Source organism: Nomia melanderi, chromosome 6 (assembly GCF_051020985.1).
Source record: "Nomia melanderi isolate GNS246 chromosome 6, iyNomMela1, whole genome shotgun sequence".
In the NCBI taxonomy this organism is placed as follows: Eukaryota; Metazoa; Arthropoda; class Insecta; order Hymenoptera; family Halictidae; genus Nomia; species Nomia melanderi.
The window spans coordinates 13,668,748-13,691,188 of record NC_135004.1 but is presented as its reverse complement, the minus strand read 5'-3'; the positions used below and the strand labels follow the sequence as shown (position 1 = coordinate 13,691,188).

General features: G+C 41.6%; 5 protein-coding genes across 8 annotated transcripts; all 5 read left to right on the top strand.

Annotated features, from left to right (window-relative positions):
• The first annotated feature begins 27 nt into the window (after positions 1 to 27).
• On the top strand, positions 28 to 2,638 carry LOC143174638 (odorant receptor 4-like). Of its 2 annotated transcripts, none has more exons than XM_076368656.1 (6): positions 28 to 507; positions 987 to 1,300; positions 1,414 to 1,513; positions 1,870 to 1,977; positions 2,048 to 2,203; positions 2,269 to 2,638. In XM_076368656.1, the coding sequence occupies exons 1-6, from the start codon at positions 31 to 33 to the stop codon at positions 2,317 to 2,319; spliced, it is 1,206 nt and encodes a 401-aa protein (XP_076224771.1). In that variant the 5' UTR covers positions 28 to 30; the 3' UTR covers positions 2,320 to 2,638. The 2 variants fall into 2 exon arrangements, with proteins under 2 accessions (XP_076224771.1, XP_076224769.1); XM_076368654.1 differs by having other exon boundaries at positions 867 to 1,300; positions 2,269 to 2,634.
• Positions 2,639 to 2,877: 239 nt separating this feature from the next.
• LOC116428016 (odorant receptor 4-like) lies at positions 2,878 to 6,132 on the top strand. Of its 2 annotated transcripts, none has more exons than XM_076368663.1 (6): positions 2,878 to 3,922; positions 4,339 to 4,772; positions 4,886 to 4,985; positions 5,342 to 5,449; positions 5,546 to 5,630; positions 5,767 to 6,132. In XM_076368663.1, the coding sequence occupies exons 1-6, from the start codon at positions 3,482 to 3,484 to the stop codon at positions 5,838 to 5,840; spliced, it is 1,242 nt and encodes a 413-aa protein (XP_076224778.1). In that variant the 5' UTR covers positions 2,878 to 3,481; the 3' UTR covers positions 5,841 to 6,132. The 2 variants fall into 2 exon arrangements, with proteins under 2 accessions (XP_076224778.1, XP_031834894.1); XM_031979034.2 differs by having other exon boundaries at positions 2,881 to 3,922; positions 5,546 to 5,701; positions 5,767 to 6,127.
• A 40-nt stretch (positions 6,133 to 6,172) lies between these two features.
• On the top strand, positions 6,173 to 10,227 carry LOC116428017 (odorant receptor 4-like). Its single transcript, XM_076368688.1, has 7 exons — positions 6,173 to 6,800; positions 7,135 to 7,586; positions 8,137 to 8,570; positions 9,196 to 9,295; positions 9,653 to 9,760; positions 9,827 to 9,982; positions 10,047 to 10,227. Exons 2-7 carry the CDS (start codon positions 7,215 to 7,217, stop codon positions 10,095 to 10,097), a joined length of 1,221 nt encoding a protein of 406 aa, XP_076224803.1. The 5' UTR covers positions 6,173 to 6,800; positions 7,135 to 7,214; the 3' UTR covers positions 10,098 to 10,227.
• Positions 10,228 to 10,757: 530 nt separating this feature from the next.
• Positions 10,758 to 14,251, top strand: LOC116428018 (odorant receptor 4-like). 2 transcript variants are annotated; one of them, XM_031979036.2, is made up of 6 exons: positions 10,761 to 11,702; positions 12,119 to 12,552; positions 12,666 to 12,765; positions 13,094 to 13,201; positions 13,447 to 13,602; positions 13,667 to 14,251. In XM_031979036.2, the coding sequence occupies exons 1-6, from the start codon at positions 11,184 to 11,186 to the stop codon at positions 13,715 to 13,717; spliced, it is 1,368 nt and encodes a 455-aa protein (XP_031834896.2). In that variant the 5' UTR covers positions 10,761 to 11,183; the 3' UTR covers positions 13,718 to 14,251. The 2 variants fall into 2 exon arrangements, with proteins under 2 accessions (XP_076224765.1, XP_031834896.2); XM_076368650.1 differs by lacking the exon at positions 13,094 to 13,201 and having other exon boundaries at positions 10,758 to 11,702.
• Positions 14,252 to 14,864: 613 nt separating this feature from the next.
• On the top strand, positions 14,865 to 22,319 carry LOC116428019 (uncharacterized). Its single transcript, XM_076368367.1, has 11 exons — positions 14,865 to 15,880; positions 16,626 to 17,059; positions 18,018 to 18,117; positions 18,529 to 18,636; positions 19,023 to 19,178; positions 19,244 to 19,288; positions 19,757 to 20,697; positions 20,962 to 21,061; positions 21,270 to 21,380; positions 21,703 to 21,858; positions 21,929 to 22,319. The coding sequence occupies exons 1-11, from the start codon at positions 15,434 to 15,436 to the stop codon at positions 21,980 to 21,982; spliced, it is 2,652 nt and encodes an 883-aa protein (XP_076224482.1). The 5' UTR covers positions 14,865 to 15,433; the 3' UTR covers positions 21,983 to 22,319.
• The last annotated feature ends 122 nt before the right edge of the window (positions 22,320 to 22,441 follow it).

Genomic DNA, 22,441 nt, shown 5'->3' with positions numbered 1-22,441 from the left:
ATCAATTGGAAATTGCAATAAAAAAAAGGGATGCACGCGACATGCATCTGCGCAAACTCAGTGACCCTGCACAATCAATTCCGCCTGGTTCCTCTTGGCGACCAGTCGCTTCCAAGCTTCCTGCACGTGAACACGATGCGCACTCCCGTTGTTCGAGCGCAGATTACAGAGAAACCGCGCAACCCTTACTACGAGCAAGACATAGGTCACGTTTTGAAGCACCCCAGGTGGATCCTGAGGTCCATCGGTATCTGGCCGATACTGTTGGAGAGTGACAACAGGATATTTCCGAGATTCCTGATCGGATTCAGCGATCTGGTATTGCTCTTCACGGTGGTGCCGTTTTCCTTGTACGTCACGTTCGAAGAGAAGGATATCACGATGAAGCTGAAGCTCTTGGGGCTGTTAACCTTCTGCACTCTGTCCTTGCTGAAACACTGGGCACTTGCCGCGTGCATGCCGAGAATCAAGGACTGCGTGGAGAACTTGGAGAACGATTGGAAAGAGGTCAGTAACATAAGTTATTACTACTTCAGTTTGGAGATTTAACGTGTTCAAGTGAAATGACGATAACAAGGCTGAATATATATATGGACCTGTAAACTGGTAGAAATTGTAAATTGTATCTTTCATTTATTTTCATCAAATTGAACAACACACTTGGAAATTTATATATGTTCGTCGGATGAATGAACCCATTCACGATCATGTGCAAATTTTTCTATTTTAAATTGTCAACTCAATCTCCTATTTACAAGTGATATATTAGAAATGTAACGAACGATGCAACAGAGTGGACAAGCCTAGAAATACGTGCTCCGTAACTAAACGAGAAAAATTAGAAACAATTAGTAACGATTCGGCAGGTGAAGCACCACGAGGACCGCGAACTGATGCTGAAGTACAGCAACGTCGGCCGAAGTCTGACGTTGCTTAGCCTGGTGTTCATGTACACTGGCGGTTTCATGTACCACACTGTCCTGCAGTTCGCTGGCGGGACGTCCGTCGACGAAAGGAACCGCACCATCAAGCCGCTGGTTTACCCGACGTACAGCGGGATGTACAACCCGCAAGAGAGTCCTGTGTACGAAATGGTGTACACCGTGCACTGCATGTGCGGCTACGTGATCTACTCCGTGACGGTGGGCGCCTGTGGATTGGCAGCGACGTTCGCCTCGCATATCTGCGGCCAGATCGACGTGATGATACTCAGACTGAAGAACCTCGTCGATCTAGAGAACAAGACTGAACGCGATCAGCGACTGATACAGATCGTCGAGCATCATATACGAACGTTAAGGTATGCCGCGTTGCTAGAATGAAGGCATCCAATAGGAATGCGGATCTGATTGGCGAGAGTGAATAGCCTCCATCCAGGTGTTTCGGGACTGATCAGCGACGAACCCGTTCCAGATTCTCAGCAACAGTAGAGACGCTCCTGCAAGAAGTATGCTTCTTGGAATTCGTTGGTTCCATTTTTTTGATATGTCTCCTCGAATATTATATTCTAACGGTGGGCTCAGTCTCATATTCTTCGTCCTTCTTGGGCTTCCATGATTATGCCTCGAGCGACATTCTTCACTGGAATAGTGAGACAGAAGCGAAATATATAGAATATTTGAAATTTCTTTTTGTAACTTCGTCTCGAACGCCAGAGACTCTTGGTCTGTATAGACCCTAATTAGAATTATTTTGCAATACTCGTTCAATTTAACGATTTACAGACTTTTGAAATTTAATAGCATATTCAGTCACAATCAGTGGTTGTCTTTCGAGGCATATTGTAGGTAGTACATGCTAGTTAACAATGCATTCAATCTGTCTTTTTTTCCGTTACCTTTTCTCACTACTTGATAACGTTCATGACAGGATTGGGGTAGCAACACCTGGAGCTTCGTTACGTATTTTGCGCTGCTGATGTCTTTGATGTTCAATATATTTATACTGTGCTACATTGGGGACCTTCTGGTAGAGAAGGTACGTTTAGAAAACTTAAAGGAATGGAAATTCTGTTTCACACATTTATATATTGTTCTACATTTCACAGACCAGTGACGTTGGGTTATCGTGTTTTATGACCGATTGGTATAAGTTCCCCACTGACACGATACGCGCCTTAATCATGATTATTGGTATGTCAAGTTGTCCAGCGAAAATTTCTGCCGGTCAGATAGTTGTTCTAAACTTATCCACTTTTGGAAACGTGAGTAATATTTTATAGATTTGAGTCTATTATACGCAAACCGTAATTGATATTGGTCTTTGCAGATTCTCAAAACGTCACTGGGCTATTTAAGCTTACTCCGGACATTGGTGTGACGAGAAAGATAAGATGGAGATAGAGGTTTGTAGATCAAATGGATAAAGAAGATTTCATTGAAACGCTGGAACGTCAATGTATGTATCTTTACTATGTGCGGTAATTACGTATTATAAAAAGAGATTAATGTAAATATATTTAAATCACAAATACTATGTTCATTTCCATACCCATAGATTGTCAACTAATTACTAACTGTAATACATTTCCATCAACGTATTTCATTGCAACACATAAACACAATATTCCGTTCCTATTACAATCTCATTTTTGCTCAAACTATAATCTACGAAACATGCGAAATAGTAAATACTTATTTTCTTACTATTAGATGCAATTCGTGTTGATCCAATGTCACGTTAGATCCAATAACCAGCAAGGCAATGCAAGGGGTTTGGCCGCGCCTGCGTGGTGTCAGTGGGTGTGTCCTCCATTACTAGAGTCATCCCCTTGACTATTGATCTTCACTCCCTAAATCTGTGGAGCAAAAGGCAACATTCCATATGTAAATTAATATTCCAATTTTATATAAAATACATTAGTAGATCACAAATGGCAAAGTAAATATTTATATCGCCGCGTAGGTTCGTGTCACTTGCTCAGAACAATATGTAAGCTGTTCAGTATCAAAGAGTTAGGAGAAAGAAGCGTATAGTCCAAATGTTAACTTTGCAAGTGCCGAAGAAAAGACATACGTCATTTTTACCTGCACCAACGTGGAAAAGATTTATTTATTTATTTATTTTATTGTTTTATCGATTTATTTATTTTAACGTTTCACTGTGGAAAGCCCAAGTATAAACGAGTATAAATTTCGCTAACACGCTTTCACCAAAAGTTCAACAAAAGCTCAACTTATCACGGCTCCGATCAACATAAAAATTTGTAGCGCTACACAGTCATCCGAGTACACACGTTTCACTTCAACAAGCTAGACAGCGACACTTCTTGTCTCTGCAATCACGCAACACTACACTGCACCCATGATCAACCCCTCTTTACAACTTTACAACTGCGGTGAATACTAACGAACGACTCTACAGGAGACCGTTCATTTCTGCAACTTCATGTTTCCGTTTTTTCAATACACTGTCGATCAATTGGAAACTGCAACGGAAAAAAGGGACGCACGCGACATTAAACTGCGCAAACTCAGTGACTATGCACAATCAATTGTGTCTGGTTCCTCTTGGCGACCAGTCGCTCCGAAGCGTTCTGCACGTGAGCACGATGCGCACTCTCATTGTTCAAGAGCACAGCTCAAGGAAACCGCGCAACCCTTTCTACGAACAAGACATAGTTCACGTTTTGAGGCACCCCAGATGGATCCTGAGATCCATCGGCATCTGGCCGACCTTCTTAACCAGTCGCAGAAGGATATTGCCGAGTTTCCTAATCGGACTTTGCAACCTGTTACTGCTTTATGCACTGATACCGCTGTCTTTGCACATCACGCTGGAGGAGAAGAACACCACGGTAAGATTGCACCTTTGCGGACCGTTAATATTCAGCGTGGTGTCGCTGATGAAGTACTGGGCATTGGCCGCGTGCAAGCCGAGAATCAAGCACTGCGTTGAGAGATTGGAAAATGATTGGAAACAGGTGAGTAACACAGATTCATATTACTTATGTTTCACGATTTGTTGTTCAACGGAGACGATGGTAAGAAAGATAATAGTGATAATAATAATAACTAGGTAGAGTTATCATCTTAACGATTCTGCACTGTCGACAAGTGCATTAATCTGATACTTCAATATTTCAATTTCTTCTGGTTACCCACAGTGAGAATACTCTAATAATCTTTAAAAGCGTCAGCAGAGAAGGAGTATTGAAACTTTGTCCACCAACATTTATTGAACAGTCTATAGAATATTATTTAATTAAGAAGGGAAGGTTTTGATCGAATAGAAAGGTGTGCGTTCGAACGATCCAACAGCATGCATATAATCTTGAAACGTCACGTTCTGCGAGTAAATGAGAAAAACTGAGGATAATACCTAGGAACGACACCGCAGGTGAAACACCATGAGGACCGCGAACTGATGCTGAAGTACGGCAACATCGGTCGAAGTCTGACGTTGCATTGCATGGGGTTCATGTACACTGGTGGCTTCATGTACCATGCTGTCCTGCAGATCGCCAGCGGTTCGCACGTTGATGAAAGGAATCGCACCATCAAGCCGATGATTTATCCAACGTACAGCGGGATCTACAACTCCCAAGAGAGTCCTGTGTACGAAATGGTGTACGCTTCGCACCTGATGTGTGGGTATGTAGCCTACACCGTGACCGCAGGGGCCTGCGGATTGGCCGCGACGTTCGCCACACACGTCTGCGGCCAGATCGACGTGATGATGCACAGATTGAACAACCTCGTCGATCTGAAGAACAAGGGCGAAATTGATCGGCGAATGATACAGATCGTCGAGCATCATATTCGAACCTTAAGGTATGCCGTGTTGCTAGTATGGAGGCTCCTGATAGGGATGCTGGTCCGATTGGCGAGAGTGAATAGTCTCCGTTCAGCTGTTCCGGGACTGATCAGCGACGAACCCGTTCCAGATTCTCAGCAACGGTAGAGACGCTTCTGCAAGAAGTATGCTTCTTGGAATTCGTTGGTTCCATTTTTTTGATGTGTCTCCTCGAATATTATATTCTGATGGTGGGCTCAGTCTTATGTTCTTCGTCCTTTTTGGGCTTCCATGATTATGCCTCGAATGACACACTTCACTGGAATATTAAGAAAAAAGCGAAATATATAGAATATTTGAAATTCCTTTTTATAACTTCGTCTCGAATGCCAGAGACTCCCGGTTTGCATAGAACCCAATCAGAATTATTTTGCAATACTCATTCAATTTAACACTTTACAGATTTTTGAAATTTAATAGCATATTCAGTCGCAATTAGTGTTTTTCATTCAAGGCATATTGTAGGCAGTAAATGCTTGTTAATAATCAATCAAATCTCTCTAATTTGCCGTTACTTTTTCTCACCGCTTGATAACGTCCACGACAGGATTGGGGTAGCAATACGTTGAGCTTCGTTACATATTTTGCGCTACTGATATCACTGATGTTCAATATATTTATACTGTGCTACATTGGTGATCTTCTAGTGGAAAAGGTGCGTTTAGAAAATTTTGAAATTAATGCAGTAATGAATACTCAGAGGAATGAAAATGCTATTTGAAATAATTATACGTTCTTCTGCATTCCACAGACTGGTAACGTTGGGATATCATGTTTTATGATGGATTGGTACAAATTCCCCACTGATACGATACGGGCATTAATCATGATCATCGGTACGTCAAGTAATCCAGCGAAAATCTCCGCTGGTCAAATAATTGTTTTAAACTTGGCCACTTTTGTAAATGTGAGTCACAGTTTAGAGTATAGTTTATATTATAAAGAAACTGCAATTAACGTTAGTGGTTACAGATTCTCAAAACGTCACTGGGTTATCTAAGCTTACTCCGGACAGTCGCGTAACAGGAAACATAAGACGGAAATAGTGGCTTATAGAGTAAATGGTTAAAGAAGTTTTCATTGAAACCTTGGGAAGTCAATGTATGTATCTTTATTACGTGCGCTAATTACGTATTATAAAAAGAGATCAATGCAAATATATTTAATTCACAAATAATATATTCATTTTCATACCCATAGATTATCAACTAATTACTATCTGCAATACGCATATTTCCATCGACGTGTTTCACTGCAACTCATAATCACAATACTCTATTCCTATTATAATTTCTTTTATGCACAAACTATAATCTACGCAACATCCTATCGTTGCAGCTCAACGCCGTTTCCTATTAATAGTATCCTCCTGTATTTTCGGTAGACTCTACACGTGGATACTAAAAGCATATTCATATAAGAACGAAAAGAACGGCAATACTGTCTCGTAGGCTAAATTTCTTAAATCAAAAAAATTAACTACTAGAATGGTAGTTAAAAAGGTCGGAAATACTGCAAACGCGGTGATCATCCGCGAACATACAAAATAGTGAATACTTATGTTCTTACTGTTGCATCCGTACAAACGACGCATGTGTCGAGTTAGAGCCAATAACCAGGAAGGCAGTGCGAGGGGTTGGGCCGCGCCTGCGTCGTGTCAGTGGGCGTGTCCTCTATTACTAGAGTCATCCACTTGTACTATCGACTTTCGTCTCCCAAATCTGTGCAGGAAAAGGCTATGTTATTTATGTAAATTAATACATCAATTTATACAAAATAAATTCGTAGATCACAAATTATGGATGTAGATATTTACATAGTCGCAGATTCGTATCAATTACTAGGAACAATATGTAAGCAGTTCAGTATTAAAGAATTAAGAGAAAGAAGCATATAGTCGAAATGTTACCTTCGCAAGTGCCGATGAAAGTGCACACTACTTTCATACCTTCACCTGCACCAACGTGGAAAAGATTCGTCAGAATTTTATTGTTCGACTGAGCAAAGTACAAGTATAAGCAAGTATAAATTTCACTAAAATGCTTTCATCAAAGGTTGAATAAAAGCTCAACTTATCACAGCACTCCGCAGTCATCCGAATGCACATGTTTTACTTCAGTAAGCTAAGCAGCAACAGTTCTCGTCTCTGCAATCACGCAACAAGACTCTGCACCCATGATCAACCCCTCTTTACAACTTTACAACTGCGGTGAATACTAACGAACGACTCTATAGCAGACCGTTCATTTCTGCAATTTCATGTCTGTTTTTTCAATGCACTGTCGATCAATTGGAAGCTGCAATAATAAAAAGAGCTGCAGGCGACATGTATCTGCGCAGGCTCAGTGACCCTGTACAATCAATTTCGCCTGGATCCTCCTGGCGAGCAGTCGCTGCCAGGCTTCCTGCACGTGAACACGATGCGCGCGCTCTCCGCTCAAGAACAGAAGACAGAAAAACCGCGCAACCCTTATTACGAGCAAGACATAGTTCACGTTTTGAAGCATACCAAGTGGATCCTGAGATCCATCGGCATCTGGCCGACCTTCTTGGAGAATGGCAACATGATATTGCCGGGTTTTCTGATCGGAGCCTGCAGCCTGTCACTGTGTTTCGCGGTGGTACCGTTGTCTTTGCACATCACGCTGGAGGAGAAGGACACCACGGTAAGGTTGCACCTCCTCGGACCGTTAATCTTCTGCGTGGTGTCGCTGATGAAGTACTGGGCATTAGCCGCGTGCAAGCACAGAATCAAACACTGCGTTGTGAGTTTGGAAAATGATTGGAAAGAGGTCAGTAACATAATTTCATACTACTTATGTTTGACGATTTGGTATATTCAATCGAGACGATGGTAAGAAACTGGTTCGAAAATATTCAAGCAGAAGGCAGACTTGTAAACGCGTTGACTCGCCCTGCAGCCGGTAGAGATTTTCAACCGTATTTTCCGTTTATTTTCGTCAAATAAATCTGTTTATGATCAGTGACTGTTGATTTAATTTCCAGTTTACTGGCGTTATAATTTAAATTCGAAGCAAGTGTCACTCAAAAGAGTCATCATTTTAATCTCATACTTCACTACTTAAATTTCTTCTAATTACCCATGGTTCGAATACTTCGATAATCTTTAAAAGCTTCAGAAAAGATCAAATTTTGACACTTTATCTACCAACACATATTGTACAGTTTATAGAATATTAGTTAATTGGGAAAGGAAGGTTTTGATCGAATAGAAAGGGGTGCGCGATCGAACGATCCAACAGCATGCATATAATCTCGAAACGTTGCGTTCTGCGAGTAAATGAGGAAAACCGAGGATAATACGTAGGAACGACACCACAGGTGGAACACCACAAGGACCGCGAACTGATGCTGAAGTACGGCAACTTCGGTCGAAGCCTGACGTTGCATTGCATGGGGTTCATGTACACCGGCGGTTTCATGTACGACGCTGTCCTGCAGCTCGTTACCGGTGGGTACGTCGACGAAAGGAATCGCACCGTCAAGCCGCTGATTTACCCAACGTACAGTGGAATGTACAACCCGCAAGAGAGTCCTATGTACGAAATGGTGTACGCTTCGCACCTGATGTGCGGGTACGTGTCTTATAGCGTGACCGCTGGCGCCTGCGGACTGGCCGCGATGTTCGCCACGCACGTCTGCGGCCAGATCGACGTGATGATGTTCAGATTGAACAACCTCGTCGATCTCAAGAACAAGACTGAACTCGATCGACGAATGATACAGATCGTCGAGCAACATATACGAACGATAAGGTACGCCGCGTTGCTAGAAAGAAGGCACCCGATGGGAATGCGGGTCTGATTGAGAGTGAATGGAGGCAAGCCTCTACTTGTACGCATTTTCGACAATGTAAAGTACAGTTCTATAGTAGCACTCTGAGGTGTTGGCCAACTACCCAGAAGCTGAAAATCCACAGAGGCAAAGGGAATACGCTTGCTCCATGTTATCTCACCGGAAGTTAGACCTCCGTGTCTTTTAGATTTAAAAATGATCGTTCCCTATCGTTACATGTCAATTTGTACCATTCTGAGACAATAGAGTCTGTCAAAATGAGAATTTTGTTAGAGAGGTTTAAGTGAGATATCTTTTGTCCTGTGCAGTTTCAGCTTTGGGGTAGTGGACTACCTTCTCAGAGGTGTATTTTAATCTTTGTCGATGCAGTTAGACGATAACTAACACTATGTTTACGTATCAATTGAACGAATATTAAGTTTCATAAACGTTTCCAAATGAGCAAACGTCACTGCGTCTAAGGACAACTCGATAGAGTTAAGAATGAACGGTACGCTGTCTCGGGTGCCATCCTTCCATCAACGTATGATACGCATAGCCTTCATCCAGGTGTTTTGGGACTGATCAGCGACGAACCCGTTCCAGATTCTCGGCAACGGTAGAGACGCTTCTGCAAGAAGTATGCTTCTTGGAATTCATTGGTTCCATTTTTTTGATATGTCTGGTCGAATATTATATTCTAATGGTGGGCTCAGTCTCATGTTCTTCGTCCTTTTTGGGCTTCCATGACTATGCCTCGAACGATATTCTTCACTGGAATATTAAGAAAAAAGAGAAATATATAGAATGTTCGAAAGTTCTTGTTCATAATTTTTTCTTGTACACCAGAGTCGCTTGGTCTACGTAGATCCATATCGGAATTACTTTGTAATACTCATTCAATTTAACACGTTACAGATTTTTGAAATTCGATAGTATATTCAGTCGCAATTAGTGTTTTTCTTTCGAGGCATATTGTAGGTAGTAAGTGCTTGTTAATAATGCATCAAATCTCTCTAATTTGCCGTTACATTTTCTCACTGCTTGATAACGTCCACGGCAGGATTGGGGCAGCAACACGTTGAGCTTCGTTACATATTTCGTGCTACTGATGTCTTTTATTTTCAATATATTTATACTGTGCTACATTGGTGACCTTCTGGTAGAGAAGGTACGTTTAGAAGACTTAAAGGAATGTTCTATCTGAAATAATTATACATTCTTCTACATTCCATAGACCAGTAACGTTGGGATATCATGTTTTACGATAGATTGGTACAAGTTCCCCACTGATACGATACGCGCCTTAATCATGATCATTGGTACGTCAAGTAATCCAGCGAAAATCTCCGCTGGTCAGATAGTTGTTTTAAATTTGGCCACTTTTGTAAACGTGAGTTGCACTTTGCAGTTTGAGTATATTCCATCGAAACTGTAATTAACATTAGTCTTTGCAGATACTCAAGACATCACTGGGCTATTTGAGTTTACTCAGGACATTCGTGTAACGGCAAAGATAAGACGGAAATAGTGGTTTGTAGATCAAATGGATAAAGAAGCTTTCATTGAAACGCTGGGACGTCAATGTATGTATCTTTATTATGTGCATTAATTTAGGTATTATAAAGAGAGAGCAATCTAAATATACTTAAATGACAAATACTGTATTTATTTTAATATCCATGGACTATCGTCTAAGTACTAACTGTATTACTCAGATTTCCATCGACGTGTTTCATTGCAACACAGAAACACAATGCTTCATTCCTATCACAATTTCATTTTTGCTCAAATTATAATCTACGTAACATGCGAAATATTGAATACTTATTTTCTTACTATTGCATCCGTACAAAGAACGCATGTGTCGCGTTAGAGCCAATAACCAGCAAGGAAGTGCAAGGGGTTTGGCTGCGCCTGCGTGGTTTCGAAGGGCGTGTCTTCTTTTACTGGGGTCACCTACTCGCGCCATCGATCTTCATTCCCTAAACCTGTGGAGCAAAAGGCAACATTCCTTATATAAATTCATGCATCAATTTTATATAAAATAACACGAGTAATTATTTATGTCGTCGCATAAGTTCGTATCACTCACTAAGAATAATATGAACACAGCTGAGTTTCAAGAAGAACCATATAATCCAAACTTTAACTTTGTAAGTACCGATGGAAATACATATGACTTTATCATTTATAACTGCATCGTCGATAATGAAATCTAACAATTCAAAGATTCACATGACTTGATTCATGCAATGAAACTTCCCAGTTCAAATTTCAAACTTAATTTTCGAACAATCTTTCGACGTTATCGTCGCAAGAAAATACTTTCACCGGAAGTTCATTAAAACCTCACTGTGCCACGGTTCCGAGCAACTCGAAAATATAAAGGAAGTGCATCATAGTCATTCGAATACAAATCTTTCACTACACGAAGCCGGACCGCGACTTTCCGTCTCCGCAGTCACGCAACACCACACTGCACCTATAATGAAGCCCTCTTCGCGGCCCTACATTCGAGCAACCCTACAATCCTAATCGGCAACTCTATAGGAGACCGATCATTTTTATAATTGCACGTTGCCGTTTTTTCAATGGGCAGTCGATCAATTGGAAACCGCAATAAAAAAAAAGGGCTGCACGCGACATGCAGCGGCGCAAGCTCAGTGACCTTGCGCCATCAATGCCGCACGGTTCCTCTCGACGGACAGTCGTTCCTGAGCTTCCTATATCTGAACACGATGCGCGCAGTCAATGTTCCACGACGGAACACCGACGAACCGCGCAATCCACACTACGAGCAAGACATTGTTCACATTCTGAAGCACACCAGCTGGATCCTGAGATCCATCGGCATCTGGCCGACCTTCTTGGAGGATGGCAACGGGATCATTGCGAAACTCCTCATTGGACTTTGCAATCTGATACTGCTTTTCGCGGTGATACCGTTCTCATTGTACATCACGGTCGAGGAGAAGAACATCACGATGAAATTGAAACTCATTGGACTGTTAAGCTTCTGCGTGGTGTCGCTGATGAAGTACTGGGCACTCACAGCGTGCAAGCCGAGGTTGAAGCATTGCGTTGAAGACTTGGAGAACGATTGGAAACAGGTCAGTAACGTAATTCATTGCTACTTCGCTTTGACGATTCAATGTGTTTAACTGGAATAATGACAATACTGTTGAATATATACGTTCAACTACAAGATTGACCTGTAAATAGTCGTTCATCTCGTTATTGTCATTGTTTGTCTCGTTATTAATTCAGACTTGTGAACTCGCGCTTGTTTCCTAAGAGTCTAGAATCCTTAGATTCATAGATTCTTAGATTCTTAGATTCTTAGATTCTTAAATTCTTAGATTCTTAGATTCCTATCGAATCGAACATTTTTCTATTCCTTATTATTAGCGCCATCTCCCATTTACTTTAAATTTATCGAACGATGTACCAGAGTGGATCAATCCTCGGAACATTCCGATTAATAATAACTGCGAAAAACTGAGAAAAAACAGTAACTATACGACAGGTAGAACGTGACGAGGACCGCGAACTGATGCTGAAGTACGGCAACGTCGGTCGAAGGTTGACAATGCTTTGCCTGGGTTTCATGTACTCGGGCGGATTCATGTACCACACTGTCCTGCAGTTCGTTAGCGGTACGTATGTCGACGACAGGAATCGCACCATCAAGCCGCTGGTTTATCCGACGTACAGTGGAATGTACAACCCGCAAGAGAGTCCTGTGTACGAAATGGTGTACACCGTGCACTGCATGTGCGGCTACGTGATCTACTCCGTGACGGTGGGCGCCTGTGGATTGGCAGCGACGTTCGCCTCGCATATCTGCGGCCAGATCGACGTGATGATACTCAGACTGAAGAACCTCGTCGATCTAGAGAACAAGACTGAACGCGATCAGCGACTGATACAGATCGTCGAGCATCATATACGAACGTTAAGGTATGCCGCGTTGCTAGAATGAAGGCATCCGATAGGAATGCAGCTCCGATTGGCGAGAGTGAATAGCCTCCATCCAGGTGTTTCGAGATTGATCAGCGACGAACCCGTTCCAGATTCTCAGCAACGGTAGAGACGCTTCTGCAAGAAGTATGCTTTGTGGAATTCATTGGTTCCACTTTTATGATATGTCTCCTCGAATATTATATTCTAATGGTGGGCTCAGTCTTATGTTCTTCGTTCTCTTTAGGCTTCCATGATTATGCCTCGAATGACGTTTCCCATTGAAATATAAAGAAAGATGCAAGATATATAGAATATTTGAGATCCTCTTTCTTCTTACTCTTTTGTTTGAACTTAAATCAGAGTTTCTTTGCATTGCGAAGGCAAGTTAACGCTTTAGATATTATTGGAATTTAATGGTGTATTCATTCCCGATCAACGATTGTCTTTCGGGGCATATTGTAGATACTGATATGCTTGGTAATAATTCACTCAATCTGTCGAATTTTTGTTTACATTTTGTCTATAACGTCTGCGATAGGATTGGGGTGTCAACGCGTTCGGTGTTGCCACATATATTATGCTACTGATGTCTCTCATGTTCAATGTATTTATACTGTGCTACATCGGAGACATTCTGGTGGAGAAGGTACGTTTCACTTCACTTTATTTCATTAACACGATTACGATTGATACTTCGTTACGAATGAATTGTCATACGTGTAAGATATTTTTGAAGATTTCTGTTCACTGTGATGTGATTAATTTATCGTGTAGAAAATTGAAATCCACGTGCCACCTACACTGTTCAGACACAACAGAAATTAGACTTTGAATCAAAAATTGCCTCTAACAACTGAATAATAATTATATTCAACCTTCTACAATCCACAGACTGTTAACGTTGGATTATCGTGTTTCCTGATGGATTGGTACAAGTTCCCCACTGATACGATACGCGCCTTAATCATGATCATTGCTAGGTCGAGTAGCCCAGCGAAAATCTCCGCCGGTCAGATAGTTGTTCTAAACCTGTCCACTTTTGGAAGCGTGAGTAGACTTTACAGATTTAATTATGTTACCTAGAGACTGTAATCAAAGTGAGTAATTGCAGATCCTCAAAACGTCACTGGGCTATCTAAGCTTACTTCGAACAGTTATATAACTGGAGCGTAGACATGAATGCTCATTTCTACATAAAATTAATGGAGTTTTCGTTGAAACCCTGGAACGTCAATATATGTATCTTTATCATCTGCGTTAACTGCATATCGTTACAATTACTTTAACTTGCAGTGATTTAGGAGAATGATAATTTTATAGCTACATATAGAGTAATAAAACAAAGGTGCAACAGTTTAGATGCTCACAGTACTCATCGACGAGAGTAAGCTTCAAATTCCATAGTACTTAACCAGTTAACTGTCTTAAAACTCTTAATGGTGCTGACTTTTTCAACGATGGATTATTTATTTTTTGAGACAAACATGTAATTCTTCTTCGTTTCGCTTTAGTTTTTCGTTAGGATATATTTTAAGTTCATTTGGCCTGCATTTAACGAGTATACACTTGATTATTTGATTTTATTGCGCGCACAATGAGAGATTTTTCAAACTAAATTCGACACTTAACTGGTTAAATAGCAACTACAATATTTCTTTCGATATCTACAAATCCTTAACTAGTTACACACTGGAATACTCACATTTCCATCCACGTATTACGTTGTAATGTAAAAGCCTGGTTCTATCACCATTTCAATTTAGCTTGAACACGTTTCTTTTTTGTTTCATACCACGTAATATTCTATTCCCTCTGAAGTTCAACCCCATTCGGTGCCACTATTGTCCTCCAGTATATTTCCATCGGATCTAACGCAACAGCACTGTCAACGAAATTCACGGCCAATTCCTCCTACAGAGAACGATACCCTTTTTTCCACCAACTCGATAAATGAAAAATGTGCCATGGTCGTCGCACTGCTGACCCCTCGCCAAAAATTCCACCTTACGTTTCAGTGTAAAGTGTCTCGTTGCAGCCAAGCAAGCTGACGACTGTCTGGCACACGCCAATTACAGAAACGACGTGAAATACACGCTAGTGGTGTGTGGTCGGCGACGAAACCAAGACAACCGATTGATGTTCGATTTACACTTTGACCGAAAACTTTTTACTGTTCCGAACGAAACCTTTATAGATTTCATTCAACAGCTAACATTTCCTCAAATCACTACTGATCAATATTTATCTAGAGATACATATATATTTTCAAAGAACATTGCGATGCTAATACATACACGTTTTCTCGCATCAATCGTTTCATCCTCTCAACCCTTTGCGGACGAATGTTGACGACGGCGAGATCAGATGTTCACATTTGGAAGACTAAGTCGCGAACAAATGATTCAATTAGTGAAACAGCAAGAGATATAATTTCACTTCATCCGCCGAAGGTTTTGTACATTTCCAAGAATCTTCGTCCGCGAAGGGTTAAAACGTTAGTATGCCACTCAGAACGGTACAAGTACAAAGAAGTATACGTTTCACGGTAAAACGCTTTCATCAAAGGTTCGCTAACAACTCACCACTGTTCCGAGCAACACGTAAATTCAAAGGACCTTACAGTCATTTCAATACACGTGTTTCACTACACGGAGCTAGACAGCGACACGCCATGTCCCTTCAATCGCGCAACAACACTGTGCACCTATAATCAACCCTTTCCAACGACCCCGGACTCGCGGTGAATACTAATCGGCGAGTCTATAGGAGGCCGGTCGTTTCTGTAATTGCACACTGCCGTTTTTTCCACGGATTGTGAATCAGTTGGAGAGTGCATTAAAAAAACGAGCTGCACGCGACATACGCCGGCGCAAGACCGATGACCCTCTGTAATCAATTTCACCTGGTTGCTCTCGGCGAACAGTTGCTTCCGAGCGTTCTGCACGTGAACACGATGCGCGCCGTCGCCGGCAAAGAGCAGGACATAGAGAAACCGCGCAACCCGCACTACCAGCAAGACATCGTTCGCGTTTTGAAGCACACCAAGTGGATACTGAGGTCCATCGGCATCTGGCCGATCTTCCTGGAGAGCGACAACAGGATAGTCCCGAGGTTCCTGATCGGATTCAGCGACCTGGTACTGATCTTCACCTTGGTGCCGTTTTCCTTGTACATCACGTTCGAAGAGAAGAACATCACGGTGAAGCTGAAGTCGTTCGGACTGTTGACCTTCTGCACGCTGTCTTTGCTGAAGCACTGGGCACTCGCCGCGTGCATGCCCAGAATCAAGCACTGCGTCGAGAGCTTGGACCATGATTGGAGACAGGTGAATATCATTTATTGCTACGGTAGGACCTTGATTAACACTAGGTTTACGGGCATTTATTGTACAGTTTATTCTATTGTTCCTGGGAAAGTTGATACTCGTTCGTTTAGATTTTGGAAATTTTAGGTGTAGAAATAGACAATCAGGACTCATATTCGTGTAATTGGATCAAGGAAAACCGATTACAACATTTACCAAATAATGTTTATAAAATTCAATCTGCGTCAAATTGACGCGTTCCGTAAACCTAGTGTCAATCGAGTCATTGTTGTTCAGAGTATGCTGTTTGTATGCTGCTTTAGAGCAGAGCTGTTCGACCCTTTAGCTATCTTAGGCTTCATTGGAGGAAGACGTTTTGTTACAGGTTGCACATAAATTAACCCTTTGACTATTGGTACCTGAAGACGATCAGAAAACTTGTGATACTATAGGCGCCTGAAGGAGCTTAAAAATATTGCTTAAAAAGTCAAAGCGTTAATGTCATATTAAACATGTATTTGTACTATTGTTAATAGGTTCTTTTAATTTTAATAAGAGCAGTTACTGTCAACTAAAGCTTTCGGGTGTAAGTCGTGGCTGACAGTACAGTTATCCCAACGTTTCATCATTGCAGTTGACATCAGTGGTTGACACACTTACACCCCTTACACCCGAAAGCCTCAAATCAGCTCGAAACAAATATAGAATAGAACGATTAGCGATAAATGAGAAGAATACTAAAAAATAACTGGAGACTATACAACAGGTGGAACACCTCGAAGACCGGAAACTAATGCTGAAGTACGGCAACGTCGGTCGAAGCCTGACGCTGCTTAGCCTGGGGTTCATGTACACCGGCGGTTTCACGTACCACACTATCCTGCAATACGCCACCGGCACCCACCTCGACGAATGGAATCGCACCGTCAAACCGCTGGTTTATCCGGTGTACAGTGGCATGTACAACCCGCAGGCGAGTCCTGTCTACGAGTTGGTGTACGTCGCGCACTGTCTGTGCGGGTACGTGACCTGTGCCATGACGGCGGGCGCCTGCGGATTGGCAGCGACGTTCGCCACGCACGTCTGCGGCCAGATCGACGTGATGATACTTCGATTTGGGAACCTTGTTAATTTCAATAACAAGATGGATCTGAATCGGGGACTGGTACAAATCGTCGAGCACCATATACGAACGTTAAGGTATGCCGCGTTGCTAGATAGAAGGCATCTGGAAGGAACGCGGGACTGATTAGTTGGCGTGAAGGGACGCGTTTCTTGATACGTGAACTTTGGACAGTATTTATATGGATGAGAAGTTGGCCGACTAAATTAAAATTGCATCATTCTCAATCTTATTTCTGTCAATGTCGGGCCTCGTGTCTCTGAGATACACTCATGCTCGTTTTTTATAGTTACGTCTCACTGTATGGCATTTCGTTTCGCTTGCGTACTTTGCATGACTGTGTTTGTTAGGTGAATCGGTCGTTTGTGTATTATCATACTGAAACAATGTGTTAGTAGTGTCCTTAGAGGTTATTGTTGGCCTCTTTCGTCAGAGGCAGGGGATACGTCCAGTCGCAGCTCGGTAGTTATGGCGACAGTGACGCCTCAGTTTCGGTACGTTCTTCTTATTGGCCGAATCGCGCAACGGAGACGCAAGCGAAAGGAAATGCAATGGAGGAAGACGTTACGATCATTGTCCTGGGTTATGTTTATCGAATCTTGAGGAACGGAGCCTCGGATACTGTGTTTACTGGAAGGACCGACATTTCTTGCTTAACCATCGCAGTTTTAGGCGTCAGAACGGGGTTCATGGCAAAAGTGGCGAACAGTAGGTGTATACTATTTATCCTTGTGCAGTTTTAACTATCTACAATGGATGTTCCACGTTAGACAAGAAATTCAGTTCAGAAGGGAAGAGAAGCAAGGACTCTTCACTTTTGAACCAATGAGCTTGAAGGTAGTCGGCTAACTTCTCAGACGTCTTTCGAGACGTATTATATCAGACAAGTTATATCATTGGAAGTAACAGTAAGAAAGTTGTATCGTTAAAAGTCCCGGGTGCCAGCTTTCCAGCAACGCACGACACGTATAGTCTCGATGTATGTCTCGGGACTAATCAGCGACGAAAGTATGTACATCACGACACCCGTTCCAGATTTTCGGCAATGGTAGAGGCACTTCTGCAAGAAGTATGCTTCTTGGAATTCATTGGTTCTACTTTTTTGATATGTCTCCTCGAATATTATATTCTAATGGTGGGCTCAGTCTCATGTTCTTCGTCCTCTTTAGGCTTCCAATAATTATGCCTCGAACGACATTCTCAGATGGAAAATGTAAGAAATGCGGGAGATATAGAATATTTGAAATTTCTTTTACCTTCTTCTGGAACAGAGGAAAATCTACTGTGAATCCAATTAAATTTGAATTACTTTACATTTCGGTGTGGAATTTTTGCGTATATTAGTTTGTAATTATAGCGAACGCATGACGAGTTGAAATGGATCCAATTCGATTTAATGGTTTAGAAATTGTCAAATTTCGATAGCATATTCATCGACGGTTGTCTTTCGAGGCATATTGTAGGTACTAATATACTTGTCAGTAATGCGTCCAGTTTGTCGAATTTTCCTTTATATTTGCTGACCGCTTGATAACCTCTACGATAGGATTGGGGCAGTAACACGTTGAGTTTTGTTACATATTTTATGCTACTGACGTCTTTGATGTTCAATATATTTATACTGTGCTACATTGGCGACCTTCTGGTAGAGAAGGTACGTTCTAATCCACTTCTCTTTAATGCACACGTACATATCATCATTAACACGTTCGCTATCAGTATTCTCTGGCAAATGAATTATCACACATGTAACATATTTCTGATACTTCTGTTTGCTGCGGTATGATTGGTTCATCGTCGCCTCTAACAATCCTACTAAATGATAGAAAATTGAAATTCGAGTGCAATGTAAACGTTCAATAAATAACAGACATTAGACCTTTAATAAGTATTTCTTATAAAAAGAAGCATTATATGTATGTTTCTTTAATTAATCTTTAATTCTCATCCTAAGTATAAAATGAGGAATTTAACGCAGTAATGAGAAATCACCCAAAATTCTATATGAAATAATCATACCTAATTTTTTACGCTCCACAGACTGGTAACGTTGGACTATTATGTTTTATGACGGATTGGTACAAACTCCCCACTGAGACGATGCGTGGCTTAGTCCTGATCATTGCTATGTCCAGTAATCCAGCGAAAATCTCCGCCGGTCAGTTAGTTGTCCTAGATCTGTCCACTTTTGGAAACGTGAGTAAGGTTTTACAGACTCGATTATACCATACGAAGACTGTGACTGACGCGAGTCTTTGCAGATCCTCAAAACGTCACTGGGCTATTTAAGCTTACTTCGAACAGTTGTATAAAAAAGAACCTTAGACACGAATAGTCGTTTATAGCTCAAATGAATAAAGAAGTTTCCTTAAAACTGCAGAGACGTCAATGTATGTACCTCCACAATCCGCGTTAATTACACACCGCCAGAATTCAACTCAAATCGCAAATACAATGTTCATTCCAATATCTACAAATCCGTGACTAGGTTCAAACTGAAATACTCACACTTTCATCCATACATTGTTATCGCAATCCATCATCAACGAACACGTTTCTTCCCAACTATAAACTACATGACATCCTCTCCACTAATAGTCAACTCCATTCGCCAGCACTGTCTTCCAGTATATTTCCATCAGCCATCAACCAAACATACTGTCAATGAAATTCACGATCCATCCTTCCTACACAGAACAATACCCTTTCTTTCCAGCCACTCATTAAATAAACGATGCGCAAAAAACGCTGCACAACCCGTTGCTCCAAGCTAGATCCCACGAAGTTCCTTTCTGGCAATCAAGACACGGCAAAAACGAGTAGCAAGACGCGCTTGCGTCCTGACGAGGTCGTTCGGCAGGTGTCTGCCGCGTCAGTCGACACCGTGCAGAGTAGTAGTCATCATGCGTGATCGATCAGCTGAGCGGTCTGGCAACTACCTGGAGAACGCCAATTACAGGGACGATTTGAAGTACACTCTGGAGATGTGCCGATGGGTGATGAAGCCCATCGGCGTCTGGTCGTTCGTCTACACGAGGACCAGCAGATCGGAAAGATTGGTCTCGATCGTCCTGTTCGTAGCTTGCTTCTCCGATCTGATGTTCGCGACCATCCCTCCGTGTCATTATCTCTTCTTCGTGGAGAAAAACGTGTACTCCATAGTGAAGCTGATCGGACCTATCGGATTCTGCGTCGCCTCGGCGGTCAAGTTCCTTTACCTCGCTCTGAAGGGGAGCGCGTTTAGACGTTGCATCGTCCACGTGGAGAAGGACTGGCAGACAGTCGCTGATGAACGCCATCGCAGGATCATGCTGCGACAGTCGTACGTCAGCCGCCAGCTGATCGTCCTCTGCGCGGTCTTCCTCTACACCGGCGGCATGTCCTATCACACGATAATGCCTTTCGTCTCGAAGCCGAAGATGAGGGGCAACCAAACACTGAAGCCGCTGATTTATCCAGGCTACGACGCGTTCTTCGACTCACAGGCCAGTCCCACTTACGAGATCATCTTCTCCATGCATTGCTTCTCGGGATTCATCAAGTACAGCATCACCACTGCTGCGTGCAGCTTGGCTGCTACGTTTGTCACTCATATATGCGGCCAGATACAGATACAGATCTTGAGATTGGAGGATCTCGTGGAGGACGTTGAGGCTAAGGACGCGCGGTTTCATCCGCTGAGTATTATCATCCGCGATCATGTGAAGATTTTAAGGTGAGCTGATGGACTTCTGTGATTTATCTGTTTTGAAATCTTGTGCGTTCTTGGGATTGTGCGTGTTATGGTTGTATGTGTTTTGTTCGTTGCATTCGTAGGTTTTTCAGTCTTGGAGTGGTTTCTGTTTGAGTGGAGTGTTTTGTCACCGAATTGTTGCGGTGACGGAAAATTGCTTTTTTCATGGTTGATTCTACGTTTTGTGGGATTTTAGGATTTTGTGGTTTCAAGATTTCGTCTGTGACTTTGTTTTGTATGTTACAGGTTTTCTAAGAATGTCGAGAACGCTTTGCGCGAGATATGCTTGACAGAGATCGTGGAGTCCACGTTCATTTTGTGCATTTTGGAGTACTATTGTCTGGTGGTAACGAAACATTCATTAAACACTTACTTTGTATTCAACGCGATAAGCTCTTGCGTTCCTTAGTGATTTATTATTGGAAATAAAAATTCGAATAGTGAAATTCTTCTTCGCGTTATTCAATTCCTGCATGTCAATTGAAGTAAAATGGCAGGCCTTAGTAAGTTTCAAAATTAATACAGATGAATTGAACCAGGTTCTTTGTTTCTAGGAATGGCAAAACAGCGACGTTGTCGCGATACTAACATATTTCGTGCTGCTGGTATCCTTCACGTTCAATATAACCATATTTTGTTACATAGGCGAACTTCTGACTGAACAGGTATTTATAAATCTGCCTCGTTTTATTTCCATTTCTTGTATAATGTCTAGGGCAACATAGTTTCTTCTGAAATTCACTAATTAGACAATACCGACAAATACAGTACAGTACATAATAACGTATATAATAAGTTTATACAGTAAGAAAGGAAATAATGAATAAATGATTAAACCCTTAATTTAATCCATTCAATTGATAACTGAAAGATGCCAAAAAAATTGAACGTTCAATAAAAGTAGCACACTATCGTTGAAGAATGAATAATAAACCAACGTGCTTCATCCGACATATCTGACTATCATTAATCATTTTTATGCACAAGTGCAGCAAGATCGGGCCAGCAGCGTATAAGATCGATTGGTACAAGTTACCACCGACGAAAGCGCGTGATCTAATTCTTCTAAGCGTTGTGTCCAACTATCCGCCGAAACTGTCAGCTGGGAAAATATTCACCTTGTCTCTGAACATGTTCAGCTCTGTGGGTGTCCATTGAAACGATTGTACGCCACGTAAGAGACGATGAGGTTTAACGTTTGCTCTAACTGCAGGTGATGCAGTCTTCGGTAATTTATTTAAATTTACTGCGCACAGTTATGGATTGAAAGAAAGAGTTCGACCAAGAGTAGCAATCCCGATTTAATGAAACATCATCAACGGTTGGTAAATTTTGCGCTTTGCGAGCAACACACCTGCTTTGCATCGACATCTTCACTGTGCATTTGAAAACACTATGTGTTTTAATCCCTGGAATCTATCAGCCTGAATATTGTAATAGCATTAAACGACGAATGACACATATTTGTTAACTAATATTACGTACATCGTCTCCAATGCATAGGTACTGTGTTATAATTCGATGATATTACAGCATGAAAATATGAAAATATTGATTGTTCTTCAATAAAAATGGTACTGAATAATCATGCCACTTTCTGCAGAGGGTGCAGTAATTCTAATTTATTTTCTGTAAGGCTGCTCGAGTATTATATTATTCTGATGCTCTACATTTCATATTATCAAATTAAATGTAAATATCAATGAAATATCGTGTTATTAATGTA

Bases quoted from the DNA above. Each gene is read 5' to 3' on its own strand.
- LOC143174638 (XM_076368654.1), top strand. From the start codon at position 31: ATGCACGCGACATGCATCTGCGCAAACTCAGTGACCCTGCACAATCAA. The intron at 508-866 runs GTCAGTAACATA...ACGATTCGGCAG, and splicing joins TGGAGAACGATTGGAAAGAG to GTGAAGCACCACGAGGACCG. The intron at 1,301-1,413 runs GTATGCCGCGTT...AACCCGTTCCAG, and splicing joins CATCATATACGAACGTTAAG to ATTCTCAGCAACAGTAGAGA.
- LOC116428018 (XM_031979036.2), top strand. From the start codon at position 11,184: ATGGGCAGTCGATCAATTGGAAACCGCAATAAAAAAAAAGGGCTGCAC. The intron at 11,703-12,118 runs GTCAGTAACGTA...ACTATACGACAG, and splicing joins TGGAGAACGATTGGAAACAG to GTAGAACGTGACGAGGACCG. The intron at 13,202-13,446 runs GTACGTTTCACT...TACAATCCACAG, and splicing joins GAGACATTCTGGTGGAGAAG to ACTGTTAACGTTGGATTATC.
- LOC116428017 (XM_076368688.1), top strand. From the start codon at position 7,215: ATGCGCGCGCTCTCCGCTCAAGAACAGAAGACAGAAAAACCGCGCAAC. The intron at 9,761-9,826 runs GTACGTTTAGAA...TACATTCCATAG, and splicing joins GTGACCTTCTGGTAGAGAAG to ACCAGTAACGTTGGGATATC. The intron at 9,983-10,046 runs GTGAGTTGCACT...TAGTCTTTGCAG, and splicing joins ATTTGGCCACTTTTGTAAAC to ATACTCAAGACATCACTGGG.
- LOC116428019 (XM_076368367.1), top strand. From the start codon at position 15,434: ATGACCCTCTGTAATCAATTTCACCTGGTTGCTCTCGGCGAACAGTTG. The intron at 15,881-16,625 runs GTGAATATCATT...ACTATACAACAG, and splicing joins TGGACCATGATTGGAGACAG to GTGGAACACCTCGAAGACCG. The intron at 21,062-21,269 runs GTAACGAAACAT...CTTTGTTTCTAG, and splicing joins TGGAGTACTATTGTCTGGTG to GAATGGCAAAACAGCGACGT.
- LOC116428016 (XM_031979034.2), top strand. From the start codon at position 3,482: ATGCACAATCAATTGTGTCTGGTTCCTCTTGGCGACCAGTCGCTCCGA. The intron at 4,986-5,341 runs GTGGGCTCAGTC...CGTCCACGACAG, and splicing joins TCGAATATTATATTCTGATG to GATTGGGGTAGCAATACGTT. The intron at 5,702-5,766 runs GTGAGTCACAGT...TAGTGGTTACAG, and splicing joins ACTTGGCCACTTTTGTAAAT to ATTCTCAAAACGTCACTGGG.